At 38.9% G+C, this 17,476-nt stretch overlaps 2 protein-coding genes across 16 annotated transcripts in view; one reads left to right on the forward strand and one right to left on the reverse strand.

The window, feature by feature from the left end:
• NIPAL3 (NIPA like domain containing 3) overlaps positions 1-1,236 on the reverse strand; it is a 49,484-nt gene extending 48,248 nt beyond the window's left edge. For 5 of the 12 annotated variants that reach the window (XR_014231593.1, XR_014231594.1, XM_082342406.1 and 2 more), the window contains exons 1-2: positions 1,098-1,225; positions 37-179 (exon numbers count right to left, since the gene is read on the reverse strand). The gene's annotated coding sequence lies outside the window, so the exon portion shown is untranslated. The other 7 variants (XM_082342398.1, XM_082342401.1, XM_082342402.1 and 4 more) reach the window with 7 other exon arrangements.
• Positions 1,237-1,331: 95 nt separating this feature from the next.
• The window catches only part of STPG1 (sperm tail PG-rich repeat containing 1), a 55,084-nt gene continuing 38,939 nt past the window's right edge, over positions 1,332-17,476 (forward strand). For all 4 annotated transcript variants that reach the window (XM_082342513.1, XM_082342511.1, XM_082342514.1 and 1 more), the window contains exons 1-3: positions 1,332-2,875; positions 5,211-5,329; positions 12,473-12,613. In XM_082342513.1, coding sequence (XP_082198639.1) covers positions 12,541-12,613 — 73 coding nt within the window. In that variant the 5' untranslated portion in view covers positions 1,332-2,875; positions 5,211-5,329; positions 12,473-12,540. The remainder of the gene's footprint in view (positions 2,876-5,210; positions 5,330-12,472; positions 12,614-17,476) is intronic.

The raw sequence follows: 17,476 nt of genomic DNA on the forward strand, positions 1-17,476 counted from the left end.
CCAAGGGGCTGATGGGAATCCAGGCCCCTAACTAACCTCCTCTGGATCAGCTGGTTCCTCCAGGTGGGTTTCTTTTTTGCCCTCCTTTGTGGCGGCTGTGGTTACTCTCATTTAATTCGCTTTGAAAAAGCAGCTTCCCTCTCTGCCTCAGGAACCCCAGGCCTCTGAGGCATCATGGCCTGCAAAGACAGAAAACTCTCCCTCAGCTGTGTAGCCGTTGGGACTAAAAGCCTTGGAGGAACTCTCTGCAAGTTGCCCTTCCTTATAAGGCACACATTCTTTGCCCAGCGACTCTCTTTTCCTGACTTCAAAGCACTTTTCCAGGACTAACATATGCCCTAGAGACAAGGAGCCAACTCTGTGCTGCCAGTCACCCCTTAATTTTGAGGCCCTCACAGCCACCAGTGAGCACAGGGTCGCTGACTCAAAAAAGGAAAGATAATTCACTAGGTGATGGCTTCCACTCCATCCCCCAGCCCTTATCTCAATGAATTACTTCACTGACCCACAGAGTACGGTTTCCCAGCCTAGAGAAACGCAGCTCGTGGCTGCTAAGAGTAGGGTCTGTATTAGACCCTAGACCCTACTGATAGAATTTGGCTCTGCCTGAACAAACAACGCAAACACGCCCTTTCCCATCACCTGCCAATTCAGCTTCCGGTTGCTGAGTGCCAGTTGCAGGCCAAGCGCTTTCCCTTTCCTGGGCTTTGTCTCACTAAAGGCTTACACGCTAAAGTCCCCACCCAATGCGCTGGAAGCAACTTCCAGAGGCCAGCATGGATCAAGAAGGCCTTCTCTCATCCACCTGCTAACTCCACCATCTGCTATCGCCCAAGCCGGCGTGTATAGGAACAATTCAGGCGAAGTTACTCTATTTCACTTCCTGATTTGGTAACGCCTGGCATCACCTTTACTAAGGCAAATCCATGCCCCTCTCCTCGATGCGAAAATGGAAAAAGCATTCTGAGGCAATGAGACCCACAATGACAAGAAGGAAGATATTTACGGTAGATGATCACAAATGCATTCGCTTTTCCTGAAATGAAGGGTGAATTCAAGTCCCCCTTCCCCCGCCCTTAGTCTTAATCACTACTCACCGGCGGCGTTTCCGCTAAGGCCCACCTATCAGAGGTTTCTGAGCAATGACTTAGACTCTTCGCGCAACCCGGAGGCACAGCCTCCTAGATTCCTTCCCCAACCCAGAGGTGCCCCAGTGCTGCAGTGTTTTCCTTTCAAAGGCCGCGATTTGATTTGCCAGGCCGCCTGCCAGTCAAAAGCTGGCGGGCATTTGGCGCAGGCGAGTGGCTGCGAGGAGGGGTGGGCGGGACAGACCTCCGGCATTGGCTCCGCCGAGAAGCTTGCTTGAAGCGTAGGGGGAGAGCCTTGAGGAGGCGGCGCCCCGCAGGAGCTTTGCGCTCGCCTGGAGAGGGTCCCCTCTAGCGGCCACAGGAAGGACGTTGTAACAAAACTCCGCTCCCTCGTCGGGCTGTGTCTGGAAAGCTCCGGTGACTTGCTCACTCCACCTGCCCTACAGGTGGGCAGCCTGCCAGGTGTCCTGCCTCCTTATCCTCAGAGCCCCCTCCCGGGCTTTGCTCCTGCTGTTCCCCCACCCCACGCTCTCACCAGGTATTCAAATCCTACACATCTTTCTAGGCCCGGTTCCTCCCAAAGCCGCGGGGCCATAAAAATCTCTCCTTGCCTGTCCTCCCGGAACACCTGTTGGCAGCACAATATACCAACCCTCCCGGTACGTCCACAGCTCAGCAATAATTAAGGTCCACCAGTAAGCCCAGCACTTGAATGCTTCCGTAATGTACAAGGGTAATAATTATAATTGCCTCGAGGATATATTGTACAATACAGGGAATATAGCCAATATTTTATAATAACTGTAAATGGAGTATAACCTTAAAAAATTGTGAATCACTATACTGTACACCTGTAACATATAATATTGTACAGCAACTATATTTCAATTTAAAAATTAAATTTTTAAAAAATGAGTTGTATTTAAAAAATAATTAATACGTGCATGGAGCTTCTGCTTTTTCACTCACATGCATTTCATTTCAGATCCTCTCAGCAACCCCCTGAGTGAGACATTGGGCTCATGCCCATTTTACAGGTGAAGACATGACATTTGGACAGAGACCTCGATGATGAGAAAGAGGCAGTTGTGGTTCAGACCCTGACACCAAGCGAACTCAGAGGGAACACCCGAGAGCAGGACGAGGTTGACATATTGTAGGAACTGCCCAAAGGACAGCGTGGCTGGTGCGAGATTTTTCTGGCGCGTGGGAAGGAGGAGCGGGACGGGCAAGGGACAGCTTATATGAAGATGTTTGGATTTCATCCTAAGTTTAAAGGGGAGCCCTTGGAGTGTTCTAAGAGGGAGAATGACAAGATCACTGCGATTGCTCTGAAGTGTGTAAAGAGGGGCTCCTGGAACACTACATGGCTGCCCTCGTATGCTGCCCGTTTCACTCTGTTTTCTTTGGCTCTTATAAACAGGGCTTCGATGAATGTTAGTTCTTTTAGATTTATTCCTTGAAGTAGGATTTCTGGGTGAGCAGAAGTCTAAGGCTCTGGGTCTATCACAAGATTTTGGGGGGTTGCCTAGATAAGCCCTATTAAGGTTCCCCACCCATCCTGACGTAGTTAACCTGAACCCTAAAATTCTGGCAGCTTCCCAGCGGTTTTTGAAATGCCTCTGATCATTGGCCAACAACTTTTCACGCTAAAGAAACGGAGGACACCATTGGCTCGAGTTCATCAGGAGGCGGGCAGAAGGTGGAAGTTAGAATGTTTAGGCCTGTGGTTGCCATAGCGACAAGGAGGTTGACAGGCCAGGTTCAGCCCTGGGGGACCCGACAAGGTAGGAAGATGTCCCTTTTGGGGGACGGATGCCAGGGTCGGGGGGAGGAGGACCCGGCGCACCGCATGGGATGCCCACTGAGACCGCCGCCTGCCTGGTGCGTGCGGAATTCCGCTGCCGAGCTAGGTGGTGCCGTGAGGGCCGGAAGAAGCCACTGTTGGAGGTTCCCCTCCCTGGAGGTGTGCCCTCAGAGTCCCCACCTGAAAAGTGGTGATAATAACCAGGGCATGCCTTCCCCACAGAGCTCCGGTGAGGGGCGTGGGCATCTGACTCCCCTGCCTCAGCCCCGGCGAGTGTACAAACGTTTGGGGGCGTCTGGCAGCAGGTGGGCCACAAAGAGCTAAATTCTAATCCCAGATCCACTCCATCTCCTTCCCTGCTCGGGGCTTCGGTTTACCCATCTGTGAAACGAAAAGCTGTAATTGGAATCTAGAGGTCACTAGCCGGCGGCGGAAGTTTATTCCAGCTCTCTGACACACTTTCTCGGCTTCAGAAAAATATCAAATAGATTATTTACCCAAGAGTGCTTTGAAAAATGTAAAATACTTCCAAGATGCACCATAGCATTGTAACTGAATCAATAAAAATCTCATATAGTCAAAACTACTCATGGTAGTCCCATAAAATTCCACATAAAGGTAACAGTATACATGAGGTAGTATATATTGATATACTTATACAGTAAAATACATGCATAAATATATGAAATATGTGATAATACAATAAGATAAGTAATAAGGGTTTTTTAAAACATAGAGATGATAGAATGAAAACATGCCTACAGTTGTAGTTTTGTGAGTTAAATCTTTCTAGAATGTAGCTCCTAATGGAAAGAGTTGTATTTAATATTATGAGTACATCTACATTATGGATAAAATGTGTCTACTCCTAGTATTCATCCATTCATTCAGTCCACAAATATTTATTGAGCAACTGCTATGTGCCAGGAAACAGACTGGGGATTCAGTGATGAACATCCTATTGATGAAGATCATAAAAAAATATTTTATATATTACATATAAAATATGATGTTGGGTAGTGAAAAGTGCTTTGAGAAAAATAAGACAGGGTCAGGGGCTAGAGAGAGATGGGTGGTGCTTCCGAAGAGAGAGTGGTCAAGGAAGTCATCCCAAAGGCAATTTGAGGAGAGGCCCAGATGAATCTGGTGACGCCCAGAGGATGGTACCCAGTATAATGAAAGGAGGAATCCCCATGTTACAAGGGTATTGCAGAAGCTGAAGAGGTCCCTTGTGGAGAAGAGGATTAGTCTTTAGGTTGTGGGTTATGACAGCTGCCTTCAAATACCTGAAGAATAGTCATATAGAACAGTGGCTTTCAAACTTTTTGACTGTGACCCATGGTAAGAAATGCATTTTATATTGTGATCCAGCACACATACACATGCACATAACAAACAAAAGCTTCACAAAACACTACAAGCTATGACCTGCATTTCAAAACTCACCAACATGGAAGAGGAGTGAGACTTATTCTGAGCTGATTCACGCAGGAACTTTCTAGCAGTTAGAACTACCCAACAGTGAACTGCCTCAGGAATTTTCAAACTGAGTTCTGGGGACCCCCAGCATCCTGTGAAAATTCAAGACAGCCTATATTTGCATAGGGCTCTATTTGCATAGTACATTGCACAGGGCTCTATGCAATGTCCTAATTTTTAGAAAACCAACCATACACACTCAAGGATAGTAAATGTCAACATTTAGCATGTTAACATTTAGTGTGTGCTGCCTTAGAGGTTATTATAGTGTTTCAGAGCAAGCAGAAGTCAGACTTCCTGGGTTCAAAGCCTGATCCCACCTCTTACTTCTGGTGTGACCTTGAGTAAGTCACTTAACCCCTCCCTCTGAATTTCAGTTTTCTCATCTGTAAAATGGGGATAATACCTCACTGGATTATTGTAAGGACTACGTGAAGTATTCTATACAAGGGATTTAGGAGTGTAGGGGCTCAAGAAATGACAGCTATTATTTTAAGCTGTTAATATATTATCCCCGTTCATGTATTAAAATCTAATGTTAATACAAGCCTACTGTAGGCTAGGCAGCATTTACTACTAGTGGATCATCGTATTTGATCCTCACAAGCAACTTGAGAGGAAGGTACTGTTACCAATCTCCGTTTATGGAGGAGGAAATGGATTTAAAAGGTCAAGTGACTCATCCAAATCAGAACTATTAAGTGGCAGAACCCAGGACTATTAACCTTGAACAGAGGACTGGATACTCTTGATCACTACACTGGCCCTCACCTGGGAACTGCTTAAACATATGCTGTTGATTAGGAAGGTAGTATATCTTCATTGCTCTTTCTTAGATTCCAGGCCCCTGACATCCTGTCATGAACAGTTATACAAGCAAGTGCACCAGTGAGGCACATCTGCACAGTGCTCCATTCACACCTGGGCTGCACCTTCTCTCATCCTGGCTTCACAGGTATGCAGTAACAAGGCTGGAAAACATTATTAATAGTGTTGTCTTTGGGTGGTAGGAATATGGATTGTTTTTTTAAATCTTTTAAATTTATCTTTCCAAAAATTTGACAATATGTACATATTACTGTTGTAATAAGCAGCTTAAATCTCTTCTAATTACTCATAATTCTAGCACACTAATGCATTTAAAAAATAACAGCTTTATTGCAGCTAGGGAAGTAGATGGTTATTACTAAGACAACAACACTGCACTGAGACGTGACAAGTGAATAGTGGCTGCTTTTATAGATCCTAAAAGACATTCTTATACTAGAGTAGTGATTGTGCTGTGATCAATATTGACTTGTTTCTGTTGTTTTTAATTTCTTAATTTCTTTGAGTGTGTTGCCAATAATTATATTAAATATTAAGTTTTTAGTATAGATTGTCCACCATAAACGATTGAGAATTGCTGCTGTGAGGGTGATAGAATAAAGTGAAGAGTAAATACTGAAGGAGCAAAGGATTGGTAGAGCATAACATCATTTATTCAATCCTTCATTCCTTAGTATTTATAAATGATGTAAGTTCCTTAGGAAAAAAGGTGAGCAAAATAAAAAGTCTGTTCATGAAAGATTAACTTCTATGAAAATTAAATCATGCTCCTGCTGTTAACAACTAAAAAAACAGAGAAATATAGGAAACACAGTTTTTAGACATTGAACAACAGGGAGCCCAGTACTGTAATCCCTGAGAGAAGAAAAACAAGGTGAGCCCCACAATTGCTCCAGCTTAGTGCTGGGGGCAGTTTCTAGGCCACAGTTCAGGGTGAGGGAAACCTCAGTTTCTGAGCTGGGGAGATAGAAATCAGAGTTCAGGGAGACCAAAGCAGCTGGAATGTACAGGGTAGAACACCATAAAGGAGGGACCTGCACATAAAAAGTTCAGAAATAGGAAGAGAGTTCTCCTCAAGTCTTTGGCTGAGGAATGATGGGCACATGCATGAGAAGAAACTAAGACTGGGGTAAGAACCACCAGAAAGCAGTAGGCTGAACAATTTCTGGGCCTTACACAGAACTGGGACTACTTCATGTTCCCATAAACCAGAATAGAGAGACACTGTATCACATGAGGATTGATTGGGCAGAGTCTATAGAAATATCATGTCTTAGTAGTGGAGATAAATTATTCCTAGAGTAAAAGCTGCTCTGGATTCACTATAACAAAGCTTAAAAAGCTGGAAAGGAGCATATGGGTCTGTAAGTTACTGGAAATTGTGACAGAAAAAAAAAATGCAACACTCTACAGAAATACTTCAAAATCCAGTACCCAACAGTGTAAAACTCACAATGTCCAGTGTCCAGTACAAAATTACTGGACATGAAAAATACAGGAAAATATGACACATATCCAAGAGAAAGAGCAGTCAATATTAGCAGTCCCAGAAATGACAGAGATCATAAAATTAGTAGAAAAGGTGTTTCCCTGGTGGTGCAGTGGTTGAGAATCCGCCTGCCAATGCAGGGGACACGGGTTCGAGCCCTGGTCCGGTAAAATCCTACATGCCGTGGAGCAACTAAGCCCATGCACCACAACTACTGAGCCTGCGCTCTAGAGCCCTTGAGCCACCACTACTGAAGCCTGCACAGCTAGAGCCCGTGCTTTGTAACAAGAGAAGCCACCACAATGAGAAGTCCACGCACCGCAATAAAGAGTAGCCCCCGCTCACCGCAACTAGAGAAAGCCCGTGTGCAGCAATGAAGACCCAATGCAGCCAAAAATAAATAAATTAAATAAATAAATTTTTTTTAATTAGTAGAAAAGGACATTAAAGCAGGTATTATAAACATGCTCAAATATGTAAAGGAAAACATGAACATAATGAAGATAGAAATGGAAAATATTTTTAAAAAGGACCCAAATGTAACTTCTAGTGATGAGACATGCAATATTTGAAATAAAAATATAATAGATGGGATTAACAGCAGATTAGAAACTACAGAAGATCATTGAACTTGAAGGCAATATACACTGCCCAAATGAAAGTGGGGGGGAGGGGAAAGAACAGAATCTCAGTGATTGTGGGAAAGTATTAAGTAATCTATATACGTATACTTGTAGCTCCAGGAAAGAAGCTGGGGTAGGGAAAGGCTGAAAATTTTTTGAAAAAATAATGGCTGAATATTTTCCAAATTTGATGAAAACTATAAATCTGCAGATTCAGGAATTTCAATGAATCCCAAATAGTAAAAACATAAAGAAAATAATAAAACGATGCAGTCATCATCAAAATCAAATTTCTGAATAAAAATGATAAACAGAAAAACTTAAAAATAGTGGGTAAAAAAGATATATTAGGACTATAAGATAAGAATTACAATGGATCACTCATCATAAACTATGCAAGTTAGGAGACAATGGAGTAATATATTTTAAAGTTGGGGAGAGGAGGGAAACTGTCAACACAGAATTCTATTACCAATAAAAATGACTAAGAAAATGAAAGAAAAAAAGATTATTTTAGGCAAACAAAAACCTAGAGAATGCATTATCAGAAGACTTGCACTACAAGAAATGTTAAAATAGGTTCTGCAGACAGAAGGAATATGATACCAGACAGAAGCTTAGATAAACCCAAAGAATTAAAGAACACTGACAATGGTAAATATAAAATACATTTTTTCTTATTTTAATCTCCTTAAAAAATGATTGACTGTTTAAATGAAAAATAACACGAGGGACTTCCCTGGTGGCAGCCAATGCAGGGGACATGAGTTCAATCCCTGGTCTGGGAAGATCCCATGTGCCGTGGAGCAACTAAGCCCATGTGCCACAACTACTGAGACTGCGCGCCACAACTATTGAGCCCACACAGCGCAACTACTGAAGCCCGCGCACTCTAGGGCCCGCATGTTGCAACTACTGAGCTGCATTACTGAAGCCTGCGCGCCTAGAGCCCGAGTTCTGCAACAAGAGAAGCCACCACAATGAGAAGCCCGTGCACCACAACACAAAGTAGTCCCCGTTCGCCACAACTAGAGAAAGCCCGCACATAGCAACAAAGACCCAGTGTAGCCAAAAAATGAATAAAATTAAAACGTCTTTAAAAAAAATAATAACGTGAGATTCATAATACATGTAGAACTAAAATGTATCTCAAAATAACAAAAAGTATGGAATGTGGGAAATGGAAGTATACTATTGTAAAGTTCTTACGTTATATGTGAAGTGGTGTTTTTTTTTATTGTGATAAATTAAAGATGTAAACGCTAAACCTTAAAGCAACTGCTAAAAGTAAAATAAGTATAGCTAATAAATCAGCAATGAAGGTAAAATTGAATCATAAGAAATACTCATTTAATCCAAAAGAATGAAAGAGAAAAGGAACAAAGATCAAATAGGAGAATGGTAGATTTAAATCCAACCATATAAATTTTTACATTAAATGTAAAGTTTTAAACACTCCAATCAAAAATAGATAACCAGAACAGATTTTAAAAAACCAAGATCCAACTCAACTATATGTTACCTTTCAGAAACCAACTTTAAATATAAAGACACGGATAGGTTAAAAGTAAAAGGATGAAAAAAGATACAGTTTGCTAACAGTAGTCAAAAGAAAACTGGAGTGACTATATTAATATCAGAAAAAATAGACTTCAGAACAAGGAATATTACCAGGGATAAAGAGGGGCATTTCACAGTGATAAAGGGTTCAATTCACCAAGAAGAGGTAAAAATTATAAATGTGCATGCACCAAACAGTGCTTTAAAATACATAGAGCAAAAACTGACAAAACTTAAAAAAGAAATAAACAAATTCACAATAATATAATGTGGGAGATTTCAACACTTTTCTCTCCATATTGATAGAATGAATAAAGAGAAAATCAATAAGGATATAAAAGACTTGAACAAAATTATCAACCAATTTGACCTAATTGACATTTATTTTAAAAAACCTCCATCCAATAACAGCAGAAAAACTCAAAATCCCTCCAGCTACTTGGAAATTAAACAGCAGTCTTCCAAATAAACCATATGTCAAAAGATATTATAAGAAAAATAGAAGCTAGTTTAGGAGGAAAATGAAGGCACAACATTTCAACATACATGAGATGCTGTTAAAACAGGGATTAGAGGAAAATTCACAGTATTAAATGCTTATATTAAGAAAGAAGAAAGGTCTAAATTCCATGATTTAAGCTTCCACCTTAAAAAGCTAGAAAAAGAAGAGCAAATAAAGCCTAAAATAAATAGAAAGAAGGAAATAATAATGGTAATAGTAGAAGTAAATGAAATGGAAAACAGAAATGGGAAAAAAATCAATGAAACCCCTTGCTGTTTTCTTTTGAAAAGATCCATAAACCTCTAGCCAGTCTTAACAAAAAGATATAAGATGCAAATTACCAATATCAGAAATGAAGGAGGGACATTACTACAGAACTTACAGACATAAAGGATAACAAGGGACTATTATGAACAACTTAATGCCAATAAATTACATGACAGAGATGAAATGGAAAATCTTCCTTGAAAGACACAAATTACCAAAGCTCATTCTAGAAGACATAGATAATCTGAAGACCCTATATCTAACATGCAAATGGAGTTTGTCATTAAAAAAACCTTCCCACTGAAAAAACTCCTGGCCCAAATGGCTTTACTCATAAATTCCATCAAAAAGTTAAGGAAGAGGGCTTCCCTGGTGGCACAGCGGTTGAGAATCTGCCTGCCAATGCAGGGGACACGGGTTGGAGCCCTGGTCTGGGAGGATCCCACATGCCGCGGAGCAACTAGGCCTGTGAGCCACAACTACTGAGTCTGCGCGTCTGGAGCTTGTGCTCCACAACAAGAGAGGCCGCGACAGTGAGAGGCCCGCGCGCCGCGATGAAGAGTGGCCCCCGCTTGCCAGAACTAGAGAAAGCCCTCGCACAGAAACGAAGACCCAACACAGCCAAAAATAAAATATAAATAAATAAAAATTTTAAAAAAAAGTTAAGGAAGAAATAATACCAATTCTACACAAACTATTCCACAAAATAAAACAGAAACTCATTTTATGAAGCCAGCATTACTCTGATACCAAAACCAAAGACATTACAAAAAAGAGAAAACTACAGGCTAATATCTTTCATGAATGCAGATGCAAAAAAATCCTTGACAAAATTTTAGTAAATTGAATTCAGCAATATACAAAATTGATAGTATATCATGATCAAGTAGAATTTATTCCAGAAATACTAGGTTGTTTTAACATTTGAAAATCAATCAATATAATCCCATAGAATACTCAAAAAGAATAATAATATGATCATTTCCATAGATGCAGAAAAAGTATTTGATAAAATTCAACACCTGTTCTTGTTAAAAACTCTGAAGAAACTAGGATTGGAAGTGATAAAATGCTTTTATAAGAAAACCTACAATTAACATCGTCATACTTAATGTTGAAAATAATTGGAGAAATATACCACGTTACTGGATCATAACACTCGACAAAGTTAAGATATTAATTCTCTCTAAATTGTTTTATAGGTTCAGTGCAATCCCAATTCAAATCCAAAGAGGTTTTTTGGTAGAAATTGACCTGCTAGTTGTATAAATTGCATGGTAGTTCAGAAGAGCTTATAAGGGCTAGTACCAATGGTTCCCAGAGGGGAAGTGTGTTGGGGGTGTGGGTGAAATGTGTGAAGGGCATGTAACTGTATGGTGATGGATGGTAACTAGACCTGTGGTGGTGATCATTTTGTAGCATACACAGGTGTCAAATTACAATTCTGTACTCCTGAAACTTATATAATAATAACTTGAAAAAGAACTAGTATAGTCAAAATAATTTTGAAAGTGAAGAACAAAGTTGCAACTACCTTGATTTCAAAACTTATAAAGCCAAGATAGTGCGCTGTTGGTATAAGGGTATACATATAGGTCAAAAGAACAGAATTCTTGGACTTTGGATGACTATGCCAAAATAATGCAATAGAGAAAAGGATATTCTTTTCAACAAATGGTGCTAGAACAATTGAATATTTAAATGCAATAAAACAAACCTGACCTATATCTCATGCCAAATATAAAATTTAATTCAGAATGAATCTTAGACCTAAGCATAATAGCTAAAAGCATAAAACTTCTAGAAGAAAACATAGAAGAAAATATTTGTGACCTTGAGTTAGGCAAAGATTTCTTAGACAAGACAAAAAAGAATCACAAACCATAAAAAAAATAATCGATAAATTCGACCTGATCAAGATTAAAACTTTTGCTTTTGAAAAGACACTGTTAGAAAATGAAAAGGCAAGCCTCAGACTGGGAGCAGATATTTCTAAAACACATATATGATAAAGGACTTGTATCCAGAATATATTAAGAACTTCTATAACTCAACAGCGAGATAACCCAATTGTTTAAAAAAATAGTCAAGATTTGAACAGACACTTCACCAAAGGAGGTAAACAAATGGCAAATAAGCACATGAAAATATACAAATTAAAATGACACTGAGATACCACTATACAATCACTGGACTGCCTAAAATTAGTAAGACTTACCAAATGTGTTGGTGAGAATGTGTAGCAACTGGAACAAATTATTGATACATGCTACCGCATGGAAGAATCTCAAAAGCATTGTGCTAAGTGAAAAAAAATAGACACAAAACAGTATATACTGTATGATTACACATATATGACATTCTAGAAAAGGCAACTATTGTGACAGAAAGAAAAGCAGTGGTTTCCAGATGCCAGGGTTGGGAGGGTATTGACTGCAAAGAGACATAGGGAACTTTGGGGTGGGGGGGGATGGATATATTTATATCTTAATTGTTGTGGTATTTTACACAATTGTAAACACTTGCCAAAACTTAAAAATGTACACTTTGAACCGATGAATTATATTGTATGTAAATTATCTCAGTAGAAATAAATTTATAAAATTCATACCTACAAGAGCTCTGTAAGCAACATCAACAGAGAACACTTACAGAGTTCCTACTACAAGCAGTGCAATGTGTTTGGGATTTGGGGTCGTAGAACTTGGTAAATCTCAGCCTCTACCCACAAGATTTCTCAGTTTATCCTGCAGATACAACAGAACCCAATCAACATACTTACCAAGATTGTGAAGTGATCCCTACAAATGCTGTATTTTGCTGTTTCAGGTGCTTAGAAGAACACACAGTCAAGTTTTTCATCAAACACGTGGAATATATCACAGAACTTTGCTAAGATGGACAATTCCATGCAAAAAGACCAACACTCTGGCAAAAAATATTCCAGAAAGGCTGACAAAGTACAGAAAGGTCTAGTGAATTTTATAACAGAGGTCTTTGGGGACGAGAGCTCCTGACATATGTTCATTTTAGTATGTAAGAGCAAATTTTAGGGGAATATAGTAAATCCTGGGTTATACCCACAAGGCCACTCTTAAGTATATCAAATAGATTGCTTTGGTCATTCTCCCACTGCCTCTAGGGTGATGATTGGGAAGAAACTATGAGAAGAAAGGATGAGGGGGGCAAGAAGGAGGAAGAGATCTTACTTTATTTCCTAAAACTTAACCCAAGCCCCCATTCTGCCAGGTTGTTGGAAAGTTAAACTCCAGCCATTACTGACACAAATGCTATTCCTCCTTATTTCAAGTTTTGGATCTTTCTCAGTGGAAAAAGGTGATGTGATGATGGGAGTCTGGGTGAGGGAGGGGAGAGGTACTCAGATCATGGGTCATGCATCCAGACAGGTGAGAGCTCCACTGTCTCAGCCCATGTATTCCTTTGATTTTGTTAGTATGCACTAATCCGGGACTACCTCTGGGCTTGGGGAATCATTGCTGAGGCTGGAAACTTCATTCCAAGATCCTCACTCATTCCACTGCTTTTTCTTTTAGGGGTATTACCACCTCCCTGGTGGGCCTCTAGAGTCCCTGCTGCTCTCAAACCCACAGCTGGACCTCTCTTTCTTCCTCCCATCTTTTGATTTAGTGCTCTCTCTTTTTCTTTAATACTTTAAAATTGAAGCTTAATATATATTCAGAAAACAAATCATAATTGTACAGCTTAATGAATATTCACAAAGAAACCACCACCTATGGAATCACTTCTCAGACCCCGTGATAAACAACAGCATCCCAGAAGCCCTTGTCTTGTCCCTTCCTGGGCATTGTCTCCCTTCTCTGCAAATGTAAACACTACGGCTATCCTGACTTCTAATATCATTAATTACTTTAGTCTGTTTTGAACTTTATATAAATTGGAATCATACAATATGAACTCTTTTCTCTCAGGCTTTTTTCTCTCATGTTTGAGAGATTTAACTCCATGTTTCATGTATCAGTGATTAGTTCATTTTCATTGCCATAACATGGTATAGCATTCTTTGTTGTAATATACCACAATTAGTTTATCCATTATACTATTGAAGGACATCTGGATTGTTTCCTGTTTTAAGGTACTATGACTAAAAGCTTTTATGACTACTCTTGTTCATGTCTTTTGGGACAGATATGTATATATTCCTTGGGTCTATACCTAGGAGAATTGCTGGGTCGTAGGGTGTGTTTATGATCAGCTTAGTTGATACCACCAGTTCTCCAAAGTGAGTGCGCCAATTTTACTTCCTTACAAGCAATGTATGATCATTCCAGTTGCTCCACATCCTCACCAACATTTTCAGCTCATAAGGGTTTTAATTTGCATTGTCCTTTGATCAAAAAGATTGAGCACTTTCTCATGTGTTGGCTGACTTTTAGGATATTCTCTTTGGAGAGGTAACTGTTCCAGTTTTTTGCCCATTTTTTCTATTGGGTTTTTCTTTTCTTAGGAGTTCTTGAAAACATTCTAGAACTGTATCCGTTTGTTGGCTATAGGTAAAGTAAATATCTTCCCTCAGTCTGTGACTTTCCTTTACATTCTCTTAATGGTGTGCCAATGAAGAGAAGCTCTTGATTTTACTATAGGCCATTTTATCAATATTTTCCCTTATAGTTAGTGTATACGTCTGTTCTATTTAAGAAATCTTTGCCTATCCCAAAATAATTTCTTCTAATAACTGTATTATTTTACCTTTCACATCTAGACCTACGATTCACTTGGAATTGTTTGTGTCCATGGTATGAAGATGTCCAGATCTATTGTTGTCAGTATGTATATCCAATTGCCCAGCACCATTTATTGAAAGAGCGTTCTTTTTCTACTACTCTGTGTGCTATCATTGTTGTAAATCATGTCTATGTATATGCAGGTCTGCTTCTGGATTTTTTTATGCTGTTCAAATACCACCTCTAATTACTGTAACTTTATAACAAGTTTTTTTCTTTTCTAGTATAAGTCCTTCAACTATGTACTATGTTTATCTTGGCTACTCTTGGCCACACTGAATTTCCATATAAATTTTAGAATCATCCCATTAATGTCCTAAAAAAATCTTTACTGTCATTTTGATTTAGATTGCATTGATTCTAGCAATCAACTTGGGGATAATTTACATCTTTACAATATTGAGTTCTCCAATCCATGTGTATCCTTTCTTTTATTTAAGTCTTCTTAAATTTTTCTCAATAATGTTTTATAGTTTTCTATGTAGAGGCCTTGCATATCTTCTGTATATCTATTCTAGGCATTTGATTTTTATGCTCTTGTAAATGGTACTATTTTAATTTCATTTTCTAATTGTTTGCTGCTGGTATAGAAATAAAATTAATTGATTTTTGTATATTGACATTGCTAAATTCAGTTATTACCTCTAATAGGTTACCTACAGATTCTTTTGAAATTTCTCCATATACAATCTTGTCTATGAATGACAGCTTTATTTCCTTCCTTTCTGATCTATGTATTTTTATTTATTTTTCTTGGCCTTTGTACTGGTTAAAGTTCTTCAGTACTATGTTGAACAGAAATATGAAAGCAGTCAACCTGGTTTCGTTCTCTATCTCAAGAGAAAGCTTTCAGTATCATGTTTGGTGTAGGCTTTTGTCATAGATACCTTTTATCAGATTAAGGAAATTTGCTTCTATTTCTAGTTTGCTAGGGTTTTCTTTTAATCATAAAAGAACACTGAATTTTACAAAGTGCTTTCTCCATTTACTAAACAGACACTTTACCAAAAAAAAAAAAAAAGATAAACAGATAGCAAATAGCATGTGAAGAGATGCTCAACATCATTAGTCACTAGAGATATGCAAATTAAAGTCACAATGAGATACCACTACACATCTAATGGGATGGCTGGAATTAAAAAGACTGCCCATGGGACTTCCCTGGTGGCGCAGTGGTTAAGAATCCGCCTGCCAATGCAGGGAACACGGGTTCGAGCCCTGGTCCGGGAAGATCCCACATGCCGTGGAACAAATAAGCCCATGCGTCACAACTACTGAGCCTGCGCTCTAGAGCCTGCGGCCACAACTACTGAGCCTATGAGCCACAACTACTGAAGGCCGCACGCCTAGAGTCCACGCTCCGCAACAAGAGAAGCCACCGCAGTGAGAAGCCTGCACACCCCAACGAAGAGTAGCCCCCGCTTGCCGCAACTAGAGAAAGCCCGCGCGCAGCAACAGACCCAACACAGCCAAAAATAAATAAATTAATTTATTTAAAAAAAAAAAGACTGCCCATTGTTGTTGAGGATGTGAAGTAACAATAACTCTCATACACTAATAGTGGAGATATACAAAGATACAACAACTTTGGAGAAGGGTTTGGCAGTTTCTCAAAAAAGTTAAAGTATGATCCAACCATTCCTCTCCTAGGTATTTACCCAAGAGAAATGAAAACTTATGTCCGTTTTAAGAGTTGGGATTGAATGTTGTTAATAGCTTTACTTGTAATACTTCCAATCTAGAAACAATTCAAATTTTCATCAACAATGGATAAAAAAGTGTCACATTACTATACAATGGAATACTACTCAGCAATAAAAAACAATGAAGTATTGATACTTGAACAACATGGATGAATCTCAAAATAACTGTGCTCAGTGAAAGAAACCAGACAAAAAAGAGTACATATTGTATGATTCCATTCTGCCTCTATTGACATGATCATATAGTTTTTCTTTCTTAGTTTGTCAATATGGTGAATTATATTAATCGTCAAATGTTAACCTATCTTTGGATCACTGGGATAAACCTCATTTGATCATGATGTATTCTCTTTTTTATATATTGTTGAGTTTCATTTGCTAACATTTTTATAAGAATTTCTGCATGTATATTTATGAGGGTTAATGATCTATAGCGATTCCCTCTCACCTCCTGTAATGACTCTGTCTGGCTTTGGTAACACGGTAGTCACTGGCCTCATAAAATGATTTGGGAAATGTCTTTTTCTCTTCAGTTTTCTAGGATAGATTGTATAGAATTGATAGGTGGAGTGTTCTATAAATATCAGTTAGGTCAAGTTAGGTAATAATATTGTTCAAGTCGTGTATGTCTATTGATCTTCTATCTACTTGCTTAAATTATTGAGGGAGAGATTTTGAAATCTCTGACAATTATTGTGGAATCTTCTATTTCTTCGGGCAGTTCTATCAGTTTTTATTTCCTGTATTTTGAATTTCTTGTTATTGAGTATATCAGTGCTTAGAATTTTTATATTCTCTTGAGGAACTGACCGCTTTATCATTATGAAATTACCCTCTTTATTGCAGGTAATATTTTTTGCTCTGCAATCTGCTTTGTCTGATATTAATACCTAGCTTTCTTTTGATAGCATAGTGTATCTTTTCCCCATACTTTTACTTTTAACCTATTCCTGGGTTTATATTGAGTATATTTCTTGTAGACATCATGTAGTTAGGTCTTTCTTTTTTATCCAATCCAACCATCTCTGTCTTGTAATTGGGATGTTTAGACCATTTAAATTTAATGTGATTATTGGTGTGTGAGTTTAAGCCTACCATCTATCTATTTGCTTTCTATTTGTCCCATCTGTTCTTTATTTACATTTTCTGGATTCTTTTGTATTGAATATTTTTTTATTTCTATTTTGTCTACTTTGTTGGCATTTTAGGAATAACTCTTTGCAGTGTTTTCTTCGTGGTTGCTTTAGAGCAAGGGTTGGCAAACTTTGGCCCTTGGGCCTAATCTGACCTGTTGCCTGTTTCTATAAATAAAATTTTATTGGAACATAGTTACCTCTATTTGTTTATGTGTTGTCTGTGGCTCTTTC

Source organism: Balaenoptera borealis (genome assembly GCF_965194805.1).
Source record: "Balaenoptera borealis genome assembly, chromosome: 1".
Taxonomy (NCBI): domain Eukaryota; kingdom Metazoa; phylum Chordata; class Mammalia; order Artiodactyla; family Balaenopteridae; genus Balaenoptera; species Balaenoptera borealis.